At 36.8% G+C, this 17,964-nt stretch overlaps 2 protein-coding genes and 1 non-coding gene across 3 annotated transcripts; 1 reads left to right on the plus strand and 2 right to left on the minus strand.

Moving 5' to 3' along the window:
• Nucleotides 1-8,827: 8,827 nt before the first annotated feature.
• LOC101313975 (pentatricopeptide repeat-containing protein At5g18950-like) lies at nt 8,828-10,428 on the minus strand. The gene has a single exon (XM_004296969.1). The coding sequence runs from the start codon at nt 10,227-10,229 to the stop codon at nt 9,081-9,083; it is 1,149 nt and encodes a 382-aa protein (XP_004297017.1). The 5' UTR covers nt 10,230-10,428; the 3' UTR covers nt 8,828-9,080.
• A 1,096-nt stretch (nt 10,429-11,524) lies between these two features.
• On the plus strand, nt 11,525-15,539 carry LOC101302255 (protein FAR1-RELATED SEQUENCE 7-like). The gene is made up of 4 exons (XM_004296931.1): nt 11,525-11,546; nt 11,881-12,733; nt 12,887-14,346; nt 15,427-15,539. The coding sequence occupies exons 1-4, from the start codon at nt 11,539-11,541 to the stop codon at nt 15,428-15,430; spliced, it is 2,325 nt and encodes a 774-aa protein (XP_004296979.1). The 5' UTR covers nt 11,525-11,538; the 3' UTR covers nt 15,431-15,539.
• Nucleotides 15,540-16,999: 1,460 nt separating this feature from the next.
• On the minus strand, nt 17,000-17,807 carry LOC101303896. Its single transcript, XR_184504.1, has 2 exons — nt 17,787-17,807; nt 17,000-17,712 (listed from the first exon to the last, which is right to left on the minus strand). It is a non-coding gene; the product is annotated as an uncharacterized LOC101303896 (transcript).
• Between the last annotated feature and the right edge of the window lie 157 nt (nt 17,808-17,964).

Consider the following 17,964-nt stretch of genomic DNA (forward strand, 5'->3'; position numbering starts at 1 on the left):
TAGAGCTGGATCCAAATCTTTGAAATCCACGATCATGAGGATGACGTTCTTGTCCTCATATTGATTTTCCGTACCTTTTTGTATGCATTCACAATTTGAAGGAGAGCTCGACAACTCTTGAACCAATGATCCGGAGATCCACAACGGTTGCATTGTCATGAGCTGACATGAGTAGTTTTGACAAATTTGTGTCTAGACCGGGAGTGTCGCCATTAGGGCCGGCGACACCTCCTCTTCTTTTCTAGACATCGGTGCGGCGTTTTCTACCGTTGTCATGACCCATATTGTTGTTCCCACATTAGGTGACAGACAATCCCAAATATTTTTATCGCATTAGCGTATATACAATTCTCGTTTGCAATTGTATGATCAAAATCAGGTCTCGTTGGTAATTCCAAACCAACTTGGAGGGCCTAAAGAACTTGATAATGATCGAATCCGCTAAAGATTATGTTTCATGATGCCACAAAAGATCATCAACAATATGTAGTCAATTAAGGTGGTAAGCAATCCACTTGACTAATAACTCATAACTCAACAAGTAGAGTTATATGAACGTTTCAAGAAACGCTCCATGAGTGCATTCCACAGTACATTGTGGTCATTACTTTTTGCACATATTGCCGTTGAAGGTTGTTGTCGATATGGCGCTTCAAAACTTTGAGTGCATAAGATGTGAAATCTCGGCATCTAGGCTTGTTAGCTTGGGGGTCAAAACATGTGGTTTAATCCTTTCCAATGAAAGGTTCCACAGATACCAAGCAAAGATCCGCCTTAGGCATTGAGTACGTCATAACTCAAAGGAGCAGAATGTTACATTGCTCTTGCATACAAAACCAAGCTGTTTGTCCTTCGGATAGAGGTCACAAACGATGCTTTTAATGGTCACAAACGATGCTTTGAATGGTTTGTCCTTCAGATTGATCACACACAATCCAGAAAAGCCGCGAATTGATCAAACACAATTCGAAAAAAGGCCTCGGATTGATCAAACACAATCCGGAGAAAGGTCGGGGTTGATCATACACAACCCTGAGAAGAAAACAAGAGTGATCAAACACACTCTTGACCTGCGAATAAAATTCTGGGATTTTTACATACACACACAAAATCCCAAGCATAGAATGGAGATGGAGAAGGGAGGAAAAAATTTTATCCTCCCCGAGTTATTGAACTTGGAAAAGTTTAGGGTTTCAAAACATACTTTTCGAAACTTCAAACACTTGAAGAAGTAGAAAATTGTAGTCGAAGGAAACCAGGAATCGTCGACAGGCGGCAGCCGGAAAAAACATGCGGCGGCGGCGGTCGGACATAGGAGCCGAAAAACGTTTTTTTTAGGGTTTTGGAAAACAAATGGTGGGCTATTAGTTCTAGAGTTAGAACAAAGTGCATGATAACGTGATAAAGTATAAACAGTAGAGAATGAAAGATAACAAGAGAAAGAGAATCATTATCTTATTCATTGATAGGAGCCCTTTATATAGGGAATTACAAAGTACCAATATGGTAATAATAAGAAATACATAGTCATATTCTAACTACATATCTTGTTGACATAAGGCCAAGGCACACATATGAAATATCCTAGAACAAATCACAAAATTTATTTTCATATATTGTTTATTAGAAATCTAATTTGAAGATGATTACAGAGATTTGACGACAACCTCCTTAGTTCATGAACCTCCCTAGTTTGTTTTTGTGCTCTCAAGAGATCGTCTGCCATGTCCTCTGACTAATAGATTTGAAGTTTCGACAAGCTGATTGGAATGCCTCATTCTAGTTTTCTTTTATTCTTTGTCTTAACTAATTAATATGGAGGCCTGACTTGATAATCGGTTCCTCTTGAAAACAAATTGGGGTTCCAAGAAGGGAAGAAACCCTATCCAACCCAACGGGATTTAAAGGATACAAATGATATTAGCCATGCATGTCTCATGAATCAGTCTTAATATTAGGTTTTTAATCTATACAATTAACAATGGATATTGATCAGAGTGAATGAACTTGAATTAATTGGAGTTTGACACAAACAGTGATACAGCAAAGGAGTAAAATTTCGAGCTTTGAGGATAATTCGATGCTCCGAAAAATGGATATTTCAAAGGAAATATCGAGATTGGCAAAATTTCAAAAAGAGTGGGCAAAAATAATGTGAAAATATGTCTACCATTTATATATTAAAATGTTCTATATATTACCCAGATGTCACTTTAGCTACGGTGGTTAGGGAGTTTGAATACGTTTGGGGCAACCAGGGTTCGATTCTCCTCAGCTGCGCACCTGTAGTTTTCTTCCTATTTTTAAAAATATGGGCTGAGTTAATGGACAGTTGGGCTGAATTAGTGGCAAAATTTAATGAGTTGGGCCGAATTAAAGGCATAATATCTTGATTCTTGAATTTCAAGAAAAAATCGAAATTTTCCTAAAATATCGCGAAATATCCACAATATCTCACGAGATTATCTTGTTATGCAAAGATATATCGTTGTGTCCAAAAAACGAAATTTCGGCCATAAAATCGATTTTTAACTCCATAGATACAGCCAATGACAGTTATGTTAACGGATGATAAAAGAATACCAGTTGCTAATGAAAATTATGATCATGAATGTATCTCAGGATTACAAAGTGTTTCCTTTCGAGTGTTTTATTCAGATAAGAAAACTAATTATTATTATTATCGTTATTAAATTTTTAGGTTTATTTATTAATTAAAAAATTAAATATGCTGAAATTTTTTAAATTGAATATGATGATGTGGTAGATGTCACCTAAGATAACACATAAGATGTCACATAATTTGATATTAGATTTTGGTACAATTTTGATGCATGTAGCACTACTCTTCAAAATTAAACAATTTAATAAGAATACATGATTGAAAACTAATTAAGTTTAATTTTTGTAAAACATTTTGGTGTCTAGCATTTTTCCCCAATTTAACCCCTACTTGACAGAGTTAGAGTTAATGAGAAAATTTATTATTGTTGATAAGAATTAATATAATTATAAGCTAATATCAACACCTCCAGAACGTGCTCTTGCATCACTATAACCCAGATTTATCAAAGATGATAATTGATCAAAGCCAGACATGGAGATCTTCAGAAAGTTGTTTTTAACACCCCAATCTTTTTAAAGATAAAGACAAGAACTTTCAACATCTTTCTCTTCCCTCGTTATAATGAGTAGTAGGAAGACCAAATCTAGATCAAATCCTGCTTCTCTTTGTTTCTTTATGTTCCTCGATTTCTCTTTTTGTCTGATAAGTTCAGACTCCAAATTGATCTAAAAATTCCAACATTTTCAACATTCTACGATCCCCAAATCAAAAACCCACAAAATCTTCTGCACTTCTCTCAAATCTCAACTGGGTTTTGGTGAAAAATCAGAAGGAATAAAGCTTTTCAACAATGGAGGCTAGGATATGAAATTCCTGAGAGGGGCACAAACTGTGGATTGCGAACTAATCTCAGGTTCTTGTGGTTTATGCCGGCGACAAACAAAGAAAATTATAGTTGGGTAGTTTGGGTTCTTTCGAGTTTCGACCAAGAATGGAGGACTTTATCGATATCATCATGATCTTTCATCTTTGTTTTCATCCCGATCTGGGTTCATTCTTTTTAGCTAATATTCTTATTAAAGATATGAGTAACATGAAATAAATTTTGTTGTCGCCTTGATTTTTTTAATTTTTTTATTTGGTTACTAGAGGGACCTAAATAGAAATTTTAACACATCTCTGATCTCTTTTAATAGATACCCTTATTATTTTATATTTCACATCAGATTTTATAAGTACGTTTACTTACAAAAATATTCATCAATTGTTAGGGGAAAAAAAAACTTCATGTTTCATAAAACCTAACTCTTCTCCACTATTACTACGCATCAAAAGAAAAAAAATAAAAACCTCTTCTCCAAAATACATCCCCCGAATTTCGACTACTGTCGTAGTCACATGTAGAATTTACCGATTCATTTGGTTTTTTATTTTTTTATCAACTTTAGTTTTTATTTTGCAGACCAAAAACTAGTTTTTATACTATTATATTTTTACTAGTTTCTTAACTTTAAAAAAAATATGTATGTTCAATATTTTTTTCTTTAAATTCTAGCCGATTGATGTCATATTAGAGATTTGGAGTTCGAATATAATATTACTCTTTTGATTATAAATTGAAAAATATCAAGAAAAAATTTCTAACCCGATCAAAAAAATCTAACAGGAAATAAAAGAGAATACGTAAAGAGAGTTGGGAAATAATAAATATATTAAGGATGCGTCTATTGTCACCCCACAAATCACTTTAATCACCCCCACATTCTCTTCACACCCCATTTATGTATTTTTAATTATAAGTCTACTTTGTTCATCCATTTACAATCCCTAAAATACATTTTTCTCAATTATACTTTGATCACCATACATTCTCTTCTCCATTACTCCATAATTTTGAGTGTTTTAAACTGATCTATGCGTTGTTTATATATACGATACAACTTTTCATGAGAATTTACATATAAAATCGACATGAAAAATAATGAGTAAAGAGATAGACGGAAGCGTCAACAAAGAAAAAAAAAAAATACAAACAGTTCACCTCATCTTTAGGTTAAATGGTAGCGTCTTGACCTAAAACAATCGAATATGATAAATTTGGGTTAAAGTTCATGAAGTACGCACGTGTTCATCTAAAAAAATAATAAGAATTTGTAATTTTTAACAACTTATTGTCCCTTGTTGTAGTTTTACATTAGGTTATTTTGGTCTTTTAATAAATTAACCATATGTGGGGTGAACAAAATGGTTTGTAAGGTGACAATAGCCCGCCCCCTATATTAAATAACATATTATTATTAGTTTTAAATATTGAGGGTATTTTAGGTAGTTTGGGATGTGTATTTAATATAATATTGAAATGAAAAACTAGATGGGTAAGTGTATTAAGTAATGAGTGTGTATTAAGAGATTAATGGTGTGTATTTAAAATTACTCAGACCTAAAAGGCCCAAAAAAGAACAAAGAAAACTAAATACCGGAACAAACTCCAGTTGCTCTAACAATATCAAAACAATATCAATAAGATCATCTAAGTAAGCTTGAGCAGCATGCACAGGAGGGTCCTCAAAGGCAAGGAAGAAAAAATCGATAATTTCGCCGAAATATTCGTTTTTCTCATGTCCCGATATTTCTTTCTCCCTCCATAATTTTTCGTCCGATATTTTCGATATTTCGCCGAAATATTCGAAATCTGACGAAAACAGCGCCACGTCATCAAAGCGATTGATTTTTGGTCCCACCAAAAATCAACTCAAAAACCCATAAATTGGGTGCAGCGAGTTTCGAACCTCGCTTGCCAAGTTTGCTCCCAAACGACTTAGCCAACAGTGCTAAGCGAGCGTCTGATGTTTGTATTCTTCTTTGTAATATATATTGCCTTTGAATCTGAAAACTTTGATGGCAATTAATGAACCAAAAATCAACTCAAAAACCTAGAAATTGGGTGCAGCGAGTTTCGAACTTCGCTTGGCTAGTTTGCTCCCAAACGACTTAGCCAACAGTGCTAAGCAAACCTATGATGTTTATATGCTTCTTTGTAATATATACTGTCTTCAAATCTGAAAACTTTGATGGAAATTAATAACCGACTTGCTATTCCTTATTTTTTTCCTACACTTTCCATATGCAATTATACATATATAAGGTGATGGTCTAGTCCTTTTTTTTGTTTTGTTTCAAGCCATAAAATAAATTAGATTTTTTAAAATTGAAGTAAATTTTTAAGATTTATCAACGATTCAGCATTTACTTTTTCACCTTAAATTACTATAATTCATTATAAATTAATGTTTAGTCAAGGTTTTCTTATCAAATATAGTACATAATATAAAAAACAAACATCTCTTAAAGTTTGGTTTAAAATTTCCTTGTTTTTCTTTAAATTTCCGTCAATTTTCTCATTTTTTTTACTGCAATCGATATTTCCTCGAAATTTCCGTCGAAACTTCCATATTTTAGAAGGTCGAAATTTCCGTAATCACCGAAATTTTCTTCCTTGCTCAAAGGTGATCAAAGCCAAAGTCATGTGTGATGCTGTTTTTAGCTAAAGAATCAGCAAACTAGCGCCTTGATTTTCTATTCATACACTCCATCATTATATAATAAATCAACTGTTTAACCTATAAATTAAGGAAAAATAATATAGGAGGAACACCCATGGCAGTTGAGTGTGCATTAGTTACTCTAGCTGGATATTGTGCCACATTTCCCTGAGACCATTAGAGGCCGGCATGTCCCTGCAGTCCAGCGAAGTACACAACCTCCATCACTAAGTAACCACTTCCACCGTAAAAGCTCAGTTCTGAAAAATCAATTGCATGTGGTCTTAAATCATGATCATACATCCTACAGGTTACAACTTACAAGACTTGTTAATACAATTAGACATATAGATATATGTAAGAAAGACACCAAGGAAATAATAATCAGATTTACGAAACGCAACTAACAGTACAGTGAGGGTCTGGGATATTAAGAAAAGTATACAAGTAATATTGTCCTTGGCCTATATTTTCTGTTTTTCAATTGGAGCCATTAATGCAAAAACAGTGATTAATTAGAAGAAAATTGTCCAGAAATTGTGAAAGATGTTGCATTAGAAATTTTCTTGCAAGCTGAAGGAGACAAAGATGATAGGTTCTGAAAAAGGCAGAAGCATGCAGCAACTTTTTAACTAAAAGAGAGATTGATTAAGTAGTCTATCTGCATATATTAGGTTTATTTTCATGCATACATACTGAAAAAGTTGAAAGTATAAGGTAGAAAACGAAATGCCAGCTTGATACAAGAGAAAAGTAATTAAATCTCGACATAAATGTCATGGATCGATTTTCACTACTTACTCTATAGTCTATATAGTGATTGTTATGCACAACTAGATAGAATAAATGAGAGACAGAGAGAGTGAGAGTGAGAGTGAGAGAGAGAGCTTTGCTTAGATAAAATCACATAGAGCACTATTTGAATTGAAAATGTGAAACTCCAGGACACAGATCAACATTCAGCCATCCTACTACAGCATCTATAACCGTAGCAAAGGTCAAAGTGGTCCAGTCATCACTGAAATCACTTTGGACTTCAGCAAAATTGCAGTGTTCTGCCCTAAAAATAACCAAAGCATCTGCCACACAAGCTTGGACTTGGAGAACTGAAGCAAATTCAGATAGGAATTATCAACAAATAAATTTCAATACCCAGACCTGAGTTTATTGGAGGATTTACATGAACAGAATAATAAGGGATGAAAATCAGTAGATAAAAAAGCAAATAGGTAGAGGATTCACAACACTCTAGGTTAAGGCATTTAAAAACTCTCTAGAGTATTCTTCAGAAAGAAACTAATCAAACATAACTTTAAAATCATCATTTACAGAACAATTTTCAGCTCTCCTCTCTCCATTAATACACATTTTATATTCAGCTTCAGAATAGACGCCAAGCTGGTGTGTCCACAAATACACAACAACAAAAAGTAGCTTATTGTTCCATACACGGTCCTAATCTTAATTTTGTTCTTACTTTAACAACTATTAGATGATTCTATCATTCTAAAGCAAAACCAAGTATACAGGAAGGAATTCATTAAGAGCTTGAGAGATTCTTCAATTGATAATCCAAATTTATATATATATATATATATATATACAGTCCGTTTCAGATACGGACGTCCACACTGCTTTACGGTGCGGATTTCCCTCCGTTCGCCACCGTACGGCGCCGGCGAGGGCACGCCTCCACCCCAGCGGACTCCAGCAGCTTCCCCGACCTCTTTCCATCCCCGGCGAGTCCGTCGAATTCCAGTTTTCCGGCCCGATTGACTTTGTTTGAAGTTTTGGGTGATCTGGCCGGAAAACTGGAATTCGGCGGACTCGCCGGAGATGAAAAGAGGTCGGGGAAGCTGCTGGAGTCCGCTAGGGTGGAGGCGCGCCCTCGCTGGTGCTCGCCGGTGCCGTACGGTGGCGAAAGGAGGGACATCCGCACTGTGCGGCCTGATAACGTCTGTGTGTATATATATATATATTACATTTTTGAATACACTTGTCATTAAGAACAGTTACTAAAAGCAGGAAAGATATAATACTTGGTCACCCAGCACAGAATTAAAATTAGAACATGCCATGGTACTACTGTAATGTGTATGACAACAAGCAATGAGGGCACATAGAACCATAACAAACAAACATCACTGTAAATTTGACTCTTAGTCAGAGAAATAGTAGTTTATTTTATTGCTGAAACTTAAGATTGAACTTAATCTATAGAATACCAATTAAAAGAAGCAAAAGGAGAACAGAGCAATTAACTCAGAGGCATTTCATCAATTGAAGAGACAGTACATCAGTCAGCTACTACAAAAAAAAAAAAAAAAAAAAAAAAGGACTTTTCTGAAAATATTTCTTTAAATGTAAGAATGTACAATTTAAGGAAATACCCAATTTAAAGAAGCATGACAAAGTAACAGACCCCCAGATGCATTCATATTACAGCTCAATTTCCACGCTTACAAGATCCATGAATCCTGATATTGTATATGTACTTGCTTGGATGAAATCCTGTATCCCGCATCTCCTTGCAAATGATCCTGGCCCGGCCAAAATTTCCACTCTTACAAAACTTATGAATCATGGTATTGTAAATGTGCTCGCTTGGATGAAATCCCTTAGCAGCCATCTTCTTGCACAAGATCCAGGCCTGTTCTAAATTTCCACTCTTACAAAACCCATGAATCACGGAATCATAAGTGTTCTTGCTTATAATCTAAATTTCCACTCTTACAAAACCCATGAATCACGGAATCATAAGTGTACTTGCTTGGATGAAATCCCTTATCCCACATCTCCTTGCAAATGATCCTGGCCTGGTCCATATTTCCACTCTTACAAAACGCTTGAATCATGGTATTGTAAATGTACTCACTCAGATGAAATCCCTTATCACCCATCCTCTTGCACAACATCCAGGCCTGTTCCAAATTTCCACTCACAACAAGCCCATAAATCATGGTATCGTAAATCTACTTTGGTGGACGAAATCCCTTACCACCCATCTCCTTGCACAAGATCCAGGCCTGTTCTAACTCTCCACTCTGATTAAACCCATGAATCATGGTATTGTACGTGTACTCGTTTGGACAAAATCCCTTATCTATCATCTCAAACCATAGCTTCCTAGCTTCTCCTATTGAACCCATGGTACAAAGACCATGAATCATGGTTGTGTACATGACAAAATCAGGAGCATAGCCTCTATCCTTAAGGTCATTAAAAATCCGAAAACCCTCAGCCAGCTTTTCATTCTTGCACAACCAATTGATTACCCCCAGATATGTATAATTATCGGGGGCACATTTCACCTCTATCATTGCATGGAGGAGTTCAGACACTTTATCATATTCCTTCTCTTTACACAACTCAGATATCAACCTATCGAAAACAGCTTTTCCAGGGACTACTCCATCTCCAAGAACCTGACTAAGAAGTCCATAACCTTTCAATACCTCGTTATCATCACAATATCCTCGAACCAGACACTCAACAGTCTCAACATCAGCTGCAACACCATACTCCATCATTTCTTGGTACAACTTCCAAACCATATCCGTCCTCCTAGCCTTAATGCACCCCGACAAAGCCGCATTCCAAGTACCAATCCCCGGGCACACTCCAGCCTCTTTTAACCTCTTAAACACACTACTAGCTTCCTTAACCCTCCCAGCCTCCCAAAGACACCGAGCATAACTCTCCAACAAAACCGGCTCGGGGCTAAAACCCGTATGCTTAATAAAAGACTTGGCTGCACTGCAGGCATTGCCCTCCACAAGAGCACCGAAAACCGCATTACACGAAATGGGGTCAGGCGAAAAACCTTCTCGAGTTCCCAACCACAAGAAGAACCGAACCGATAGGAAGACATTGCTCTGCTGCTTCACAACCTCACGGATAAACAGAGGATCAGAGAAATTCGAAGATGGGTACTCGGAGGACAGAGTGTTCTCCCATCTGGGTTTGGTTCTAATAACATGACAAATCTGTTGGGCAACTTGTGTGAGATCAGAACAATCTTTGGTTTCTACGGAAAGGTGTCGGATTTGGGTGTCGGGTTTTTGGCGAGCATGTGGGTTTTGGCGGAGGAATGTTAAGATTGAAGATGAGGCTCTGGCCATTTGAACTAATGGTCAAGTCTAGCTATAGCTCAGAGTTATTGAATAAATGGTGGAAAGAAAGAGGTTAGAGTTTGAAGTTTACTCACAGTTAATTGGGGTGTGAGCTCTGGCGAGAATCGAATCGGAAAGTGAGTTCTGAATCGGGCTTCTCTGCTCCTCCGACGACACTGACATTTTGGGTTTGAGTTGGGTTCGAGTTGGGTTCAGTGGTCGTTTCGGCGAGGAGTTGTCGTTGTTGGATTCTTTACGGCGAGGGTGTGTTTCTGTTTTTCCATGGGTCTATTCCATTTTCTTTTTAGGTTGTTTAGGATTATTTCGCAAAATTACCTTCTTTTCTTTTCTATCACCCTAAAAACAAAAAACCTAATAGAGTTGGTACTGTAGAAGCAAGTTAGGCCGCAAGTAAGACGGACGATACAAGTGTTAGTCTAGTAATAAAAAATACTTGTGAAAATATCCTTTGAGGGGCCATATATCTAAAATTGCTCCCGATTGTAAAATAATAGCTCAACCGACGTACTAAATATCTACAATAGTTCACGTAGACTATGTGAAAATTATCAAAATTTAATAACATCTTATAATTTCCATACAAGCCAGAACAATCAAGATTCACTATTGCAAAGATTAATTTTCACACATAATCTAACTGAAGAAAAAATGACTAATAAGAAACAATCTAGATACATAAATTCCATCGATACAAATATTTGTAATTTTCCAATCAAAAAAAAATACTTGTAATTTTTCTTAGCCTAAATATCCTATGAGGATATATCTCTACATTTTCAACATTTTCTCATTGTTTTTGAGTTTTGATCAAATCATTTTCTCATATTTAAGGAAATGAAAACTGATAGATCCACATTTTATCTTTTTTTTTCATATATAAAATAGAATAATTAATATTTATTGATAAAAAAAAAAGAATAATTAATATCTAAAATGAGATAATGGATGACAACAAAAAATCACAAACAACAAACAGATTATAAAAAAAAAAATTGATGATGATGATGTCAGTGTGTACCCTAATGGGATCAAATTACAATCAATATGGGTCAACCTCAAATTGAACAGCAGCATAAAGAAGAGAGCAGAGCCAAATAGGAAACACAGCGGTGATACAAGATAGCAGCATCCAAAATCAAATCTTTTTGATTTCGTCATTCTCATTAGTCAGATCAGATTTCTATCCCCAGTGATTTCCCGCCAAAAATGTGATCGAAATCCCCCAAATAGGGCCGTGTAAGCTTCTGAATCATCACCATCAGCCGCCATGGAATCCAGCTCCACCCACTTCACAGATATGAGAAGGTGAATTAAGAATACCCACTAAGTTAAATTGATTGTTGAGTTTTAATTTGTTAGTTTTCAATCAATTATCAATCTTTGTAAGCTTTGGTTGAGCATTTTGTGAATTCTGCTTTCTGGGTTTTGTTCTATATTTAATACTATGCTGCTATGCCATGGTGTTTGGTTGCTGAGAAAATGGAGGAACAATATGACAGATTGATATGGAGGAACAATATCACTGTTGTTAGTTGTTAAGTTTGCTTTGCATGAGTTGTGAATGTTGTCTCGGAGTGTTAACTAGATGGTTGTTATGGTTGAAGTGATTTCATGTCATTTTTGTTTTGTGTGGACACAGCTCGGATACTGACTCTAAGATTGAAGAATGCGTGAACAACGCATACCCTCTAAGAATGTTGATGCCTGTGATGAACAATGCTAGCACAAATGATGAAGGAGAGTCGATTCTTGAACCATATGTGGGGTTAGCATTTGATTCAGCAGACGGTGCGCGCGAATTTTATACTCTTTATGCAGCAAGAATGGGATTTAAAGTTCGGATTGGTCAGTTGTATCGGTCAAGAACTGATGGTTCGGTATCTGCTCGGAGATTTGTTTGCTCCAAGGAGGGATTTCAGACCAGTACACGGACAGGCTGTGCAGCATTGATAAGGGTGCAGAGACGGGATTCTGGGAAGTGGGTTGTAGACCTTTTCCTGAAGAATCATAATCATGATCTTGGACCTACAGAGGGAAACCATTCTCTAATTTTGCAACAGAAGATTCTAACTGCTAAACCTGTTGAAGTGGTCCATAGGCCAAAATGCAAGTTGATTGAGGAAGTTGAGGATGGGCGACCTTGCCCATCTGGTGTAATTACTGCCAAACGTTCTAAACTGAATGGGGATGAAATGCAGTGTGAAGTTGAACCATCTTCAGGTCTAAAGTTCAATTCAGCCAACGAAGCATATCAATATTATCATGCATATGCAGAAAGAACCGGATTTAGGATCAGGATTGGTCAACTGTTTCGTTCAAAGCATGATGGTTCAATTTCTTCCCGACGTTTTGTATGCTCAAGGGAAGGTTTTCAGCACCCATCAAGAGTTGGATGTGGAGCTTTTATGAGGATTAAGAGACAAGAATCTGGAAGGTGGGTAGTGGATCGTCTTGAAAAACATCATAACCATGAGCTTGAGTCTCAACAGGAAGTTCAAAAGAAAAATCTTTCTGTTTCAAAAAAGTTCATAGAGGAGGAGAATGGTGGGCTGGATGATGAAGATATTGTTGACATAAACATTGGGAACCTTGTCAAAAAACGTCGAGAAAACCACAAGACGATCCATGAGCTTGAGTCTCAACAGGAAGTTCAAAAGAAAAATCTTTCTGTTTCAAAAAAGTTCATTTGGGAGGAGAATGGTGGGCTGGATGATGAAGATATTGTTGAAATAAACAGTGGGAACCTTGTCAAAAAACGTCGAGAAAACCACATTGGAAGTGATTGGTACAGTGTGCTTTTTGACTATTTTCAAACTAAACAGGCTGAAGATACAGGATTCTTTTATGCAGTAGAAGATGATTATGGTACCTGCATGAGTATTTTCTGGGCTGATGGGAGGTCTAGATTTTCATGCTCTCAATTTGGGGATGCCATAATTTTTGACACCTCATATCGTAAAGGTATGTATCTGGTTCCATTTGCCACTTTCATTGGAATCAACCACAATAGGCAACCGGTGCTTCTTGGCTGTGCCCTACTTGCTGATGAATCTGAAAAGTCTTTTACTTGGTTGTTTCAAACATGGCTTAGAGCAATGTCAGGACACCGTCCTTGGTCAATAATAGCTGATCAAGATGATATTATCCAGCAAGCCATCATCAATGTGTTTCCAGGAACCCATCATCGATTTTCCATGTGGCAGATGAAGGCAAAACAATATGAGCATCTAAGTTCGGTGCACAGTTCTTTTCAATTTGAATATGAAAAATGCATCAATCAGTCTCAAACAACTGATGAATTTGAAACGGCATGGAATTCACTCCTCTGCAGGTATGGGTTGAAGGATAATACTTGGCTGAAAGCCATGTACGAAAAGCGCCAATGTTGGGTCCCATTATACTTAAGAGCTACATTCTTTGCTGGCATCCCCTTGAGTGGAAATATAGAATCATTCTTTGGTACACTTGTGAATGGCCAAACACCACTTGTGGAGTTTGTTCCACTTTATGAAAAGGGTCTTGAACGACGTCGTGAAGAAGAATTAAAAGAGAATTTTAACTGTTCCATCTTGAATGCCTACTTGCAGACAAAAGAACCAGTAGAAGAACAATGCAGAAGGCTGTATACACTGAGCGTCTTCAGGATATTTCAGAAAGAACTTCTACAATCCTATAGTTATCTAGGATTTAAGGTTTATGAAGAAGCGGCTATCGTAAGGTATTTGGTCCGCAAATGTGGGAATGACGATGATGACAAATCCACAGTCACCATTGGTACATCCAATCACAATGTGCGGTGCAGCTGTCAAATGTTTGAATTTGAAGGTGTACTCTGTCGACATGTGCTGAGAGTTTTCCAAATATTAGAGATAAAGGAAGTTCCATCTCGCTATATCTTACGCCGCTGGAGGAAAAATGCTGAATATGGTCTGCCTCTTTATTCTGAATCAGGTGGCAGCCCTCAAGAAGTTAATGCCTCAATGGTATGGAGTTTGAGGGAAGAAGCCTGTAAATACATAGATGCTGGGGCGACATCTCTTGAGAAGCACAAAGTTGCCTATGAAATTTTGCATGAAGGTAGATTAAGGCTTGGTGGCCCCCCAAGGTAGGTGTTTGAAAACAAAGGTCAGTCAGTCCTATTGATAAATTTTGTAGTGCTTCTTTGATTTATTATTTTATTCAGTTGGTCTCTGTTGTGTGATGAAAGACTGTTGAGCCTTGGGTAATCTTACATGATATCAGAACAATGTAAATATTGTATTATGCAAATCACTTTTTTCTTTTTTGTCAAGTAATCTAATCCTATAACAGTCATTGTGAACGGGCTGGAGACAGTAATTTTGCAATTGCCAAGTTGGATTATGTATCTTGTTTTGGTGCTTAGTTTTTAGTTTTCTTCAAACAAAGTTTAACATTTTATAAACTTCTTTATCAGCAAGAGAGTGAGGAAAAGGGAGAAGAAAAAGAAAAAAAGAAAAATAGGATGGGAGATAGAGAGAGAAAGGAGAATAAAAATGAAAGGCCATTACTACAAGTTTGGCCAATTGAAGATAAAACACTGACAAAAAGATCTTGCAATGTTTCTAATTAAGAATAGAAGCTTGGGAAGTTAGGGCTTTGAAGAAAGTAATAGTTTACATGAATAGAGAAGAAGAGGCTTGCATTTGAGGAGTGAAGATGGTGACAAGTAATGCTCAGAGGGAGAAGTGATATATGCTGGGCTGTGGTTTTGCAGTTTCTGCTTGGATGACTGCAAAAGTATCGTCCAGGTGGATACTCTATTACACAACTCCAGACATGAGTGCTCGCTTGTATATTGATTTCATAAACTCTGATACTGCTTTACTTCTTTCTAGTAGGTTTCATATCTGTGCCATTTCTGATGCTTGTGCTTATTTATGGATTGTACTGTATGTGCTTTATTTAGAATTGTTAACACTGATTAAAATGTTGAGATTTCTTTTTATTGAAATTTTTATATTTAGATGCGAATTCTATCAAAAAACAAACTATCTTGCACACTAGTGTGAATGTTTAATGAAATGGATCTTAGAATCTCTTTCTTTCTTTATCTGTTATCTTCCTCTTGTGCTTGTTTGAATTGAACCGACAGTCCTTATATTAAGTTTAATGTTGGGTTTCATGAACTTTAGATAACCCTTCCTTTATGCAACCCTGTATGCAGCTGACTCGTGTATCAAGTCTCAACAATCTCAATGATCAAGTACTTCATGAGGATTGATGTGTCTTGCTGTTCTACTCAGGTTTTGATTTAAGTACTTTCTTGGGGTTGTCTAGTGTATTCAATGACTTTTGGTAAATTATACAACTATGAATCTAATATGGAACCAGGGCGTTATCAGATTCCACATCTTGCACTGTCAGCTTCTCATTCTCTGAAGACATGATGATGCAATCCAGCAAAAGAAAAAGTTATATTTGATCTTCCTTGACTCATAAATCAAATTTACCAGGGGGATATAGCAGACATACTTTCTTTTGCTTATTTGCATTATCCATATTGACCAGACAATGAGAAACCTGAAATTCAAAGATGTGGGCAGCTTATTTTGGTTTTCTTTGATAGAAGTTTATACTATTGCTGTTCAGTGACCTAGAGATTAGTTTATTGTCTTTTCATGACTATAGACTAGCAAATCTAGTAGAAGCTACCACCCAAAACCATTAAATTGTTGTCAAGCATATGTTGCTTTCTCTTTGTGAATTTGTTTCTATTTAGAAACGGACAGAATTTCAGAGTATTACAGACCCAAGTAAAACATCTGTAGTAATGGACACTGAAGGCATCCTTTCAAAGCTTGAAATTTTTAGCCGGCTTCTTAACAAGCTCATATTCTTCTGAGTCTGATCATGTAAATGTAGTGCTAGTAATTTTAAATAACTAACAAGGCAGTCTCATCCTAACTTCCTAAGTTTAAATGTGTGTCATATGTCATTATGAGGTGACACTGCAATTCACTGTTTTAGCTCTTGTCCTTTCACCTATTGATCTCTATGCTTAACTGACCTTGGATATAGCCCTTTAGGTAAACAAAGTCACGCTCAAACGATGATAAGTTGTTCACTGGGTTTGGTTTTATGAGAACATACGTTCAATTCTAAACCAAATGAACTTGTTTTTTTCTTTAGGTCCGAGTGATGAACAATCTCGGTTTTGAAGACATTCTCTTATGGTGTTTTGATATTTGTTCCCCTCCCTCCATACTTTCGATTTTCAAAGCTTTGTTTTACTTTTTTGCACTTTTGCTTCTAGTTACTTAATATAGGCCCTTAAATTAGGCTCTAGGTATTGGTAATTGTTGCCTTATTGCTTGATAGGAATTACATGAATATGCATATCGAGTGTCAAGCATGTGCAATAGATTCTGTCATAGTGATTAGTACAGGAAAATGCAACTTTGCAGAAATCCTGGGCGAAATTGCTGAAGACCACTTTTGAACCTAGCTTATTGCGTTTATGGATGCTGCAAAGTTTACTGGTTCATCTGTGTCACCAGATTCCAGATTGCCCGACATAAATGCTCACTTGTATATTGATTTCATAAACTCTTATACTGCTTTACTTCTTCCTATTTGGCTTCTTATCTGTTCCTTTTTCTGATGCTTGTACTCAATTATGAATTTAGTTGGATATGCTTTCTTTAGAAGTGTTAAAATGACTAAAACATTCAGATTTCCTTATATTTCACCTTTATATTTAGAAGTGGGTTCTATTTAAAAACAAAATAGGAACTATTATGTGCGCTGAGATGCATATGACTACCTTGCTGCACGCTAGTGTGAATGTGTGATGAAGTTGGTCTTAGTCTCTTTCTTTCTTTATCTGTTATCCTTCTCTTATACTTGTTTGAACCGACAGTTCTTATATTCAGTTAAATGTTGGATTTAATGAACTTCAGATAACCCTTCCCTTATGCAACACTGTATGCAGCTGACTCTTGTACCAAGTTTCTCAACAATCTGTATGATCAAGTAATTTATGAGGATTGATGTGTCTTGCTGTTCTACTCAGGTTTTGATTTGAGTACTTTCTTGGGGTTTTCTAGTGTATTCAATGACTGTCGGTAATTCAGTATATTTTCCCTCAAAGTTGTGATTACATCGGGCTATAATCTGGCCGTGGAGTACTAGTAAGCAAGTAGTAAGGTGCATTTGAGAGCGATCACTGACCCTCCTCAGGCGAAATGGCAGCCTCCGCCATGTGGTACTGCCGATGTGTGCTGTGATGCTTCATGGACAAAGCTGGGGCCCTGTGGATTAGGGGTAGTTTTCAGATCGGATGGTGGTGAGCTTCTGGATTGTGTTTCGAAAGATTGTTGCTGCGGGTCTTCTTCTTTAGCTCAAGCTCAAGCTCTCTTGCTGGGAGTGGAAAGAGCGACTGATCTAGGCTTGAGAAATATCCTTCTACGCTCTGACGCTTTGGAGGTCATCTCCAACATTCAAGATTTCCCTGCATGCAACGATTGGAGAATATTTCCTATCATTTCTGAGATTAGGAAAAGGAGTCGGTTTTAATTCTGTCACCTGGGATTGGATTTTCCCCGTAAAGCGAATCAAGCCGCTCATGTCGCGGCTTCGCTTGCCAAGTCGAGGTTGGGTCTTCACAGATGGGCTTCAGTGCCTCCACCCTCTCTATCTCTTGTTCTTCATAACGACGGTCTGCCTTGCCCGCCGTAGTCGGAAAGTGGAAACGGGAGTGGCG

The sequence above is a fragment of the Fragaria vesca genome, linkage group LG4, assembly GCF_000184155.1.
Source record: "Fragaria vesca subsp. vesca linkage group LG4, FraVesHawaii_1.0, whole genome shotgun sequence".
In the NCBI taxonomy this organism is placed as follows: Eukaryota; Viridiplantae; Streptophyta; class Magnoliopsida; order Rosales; family Rosaceae; genus Fragaria; species Fragaria vesca.